Source organism: Myotis davidii, unplaced genomic scaffold (assembly GCF_000327345.1).
Source record: "Myotis davidii unplaced genomic scaffold, ASM32734v1 scaffold208, whole genome shotgun sequence".
In the NCBI taxonomy this organism is placed as follows: Eukaryota; Metazoa; Chordata; class Mammalia; order Chiroptera; family Vespertilionidae; genus Myotis; species Myotis davidii.
Window position 1 is genome coordinate 81,493 of NW_006299706.1, and position 1,076 is coordinate 82,568.

General features: G+C 56.7%; 1 protein-coding gene across 1 annotated transcript in view; it reads right to left on the reverse strand.

The window, feature by feature from the left end:
• Positions 1-258: 258 nt before the first annotated feature.
• Positions 259-1,076, reverse strand: part of S100A4 (S100 calcium binding protein A4) — a 3,727-nt gene continuing 2,909 nt past the window's right edge. The window contains exon 3 of the mRNA XM_006775596.2: positions 259-554. Within this exon, the coding sequence (XP_006775659.1) occupies positions 390-554 (165 nt within the window). The 3' untranslated portion in view covers positions 259-389. The remainder of the gene's footprint in view (positions 555-1,076) is intronic.

Consider the following 1,076-nt stretch of genomic DNA (forward strand, 5'->3'; position numbering starts at 1 on the left):
GCCAGGGCAGATTTTTCTGCCAGGCTCTGATACTCCTGCCGGATTTAAGTGTCCCTGACTCACTCACACACACACACACACACACACACACACACACACACACACACACCCCACATCCCTCCCTCACCTCCCTCACCACCATTAGTCTTCCCTCCATAAAGCGGCAGCTCAACTCCCAGTGCTCCCACCCCCCATGGCCCCCCCATATTCCTCAGCCCCCACCCCATGCCCCCAGCATCTTTCAGAACATCAGCCTCATATTTTCCAATAATCTTTATTGAATTTGCTCAGCGTCCTACACATGTCTGGAGGAGCCAGGGTGAGACTTTGTACCCACGGCCCACAGGGAAGGCCCTAGCAGGCAGGCCCCCACCGCATCTGAGGAGCCCTCATTTCTTCCGCGGTTGCTTGTCGGGGAAGCCCTCGAAAAAGTCGTTGCACATCATGGCGATGCAGGCGAGGAAGACAGAGTACTCCTGGAAGTCCACCTCGTTGTCCTTGTTGTTGTCCAAATTGCTCATCAGCTTCTGCAATGCTGCTTCATCTGTCTTTTTCTGCGGGGGGAAGAGGCTACAGGTAGACACCAGCGGTGCAGGACACAGAGCCATGACTAGACCAGGTTTCCACCTGCAGGTGGGGCTTAGGAGGACACAGCCACTCCTGGGAGCAGCTTTGGAACGTCAACCCTCACGGCTAAGCTCGGCTGGGCGTGGGTTACCAGCAGGTGAGGAAAGCTGAGTGCCAGGATGCAACTGGAAAAGAAGGTGAATCTGTGCAGAGCACAGAGCAAGCAGGAAGAAGCTGCTGGGCCTCTGGGACAGAGACAGAGGTTAGAAAAAAATAATATTTTCGGGCTGTTGCCCACGGCCTGGCTTCCCTCCACACTGCCTCTCTGATCTGACCATGTCCGGGAAGGACTCATCCATCCCTGAGGGTTTAGGCCATGTGCGAGGAGGGGGTGGCAGGACAGGGCCTGGGCTGTAAGTATTGTCAGGACTCAGCCCTTCTCCACATCCCCCACCAGCCTCCTCCGCTGGCCTCCCCATGACTCAGCCCATTCCCCCACCTCCCCTTGC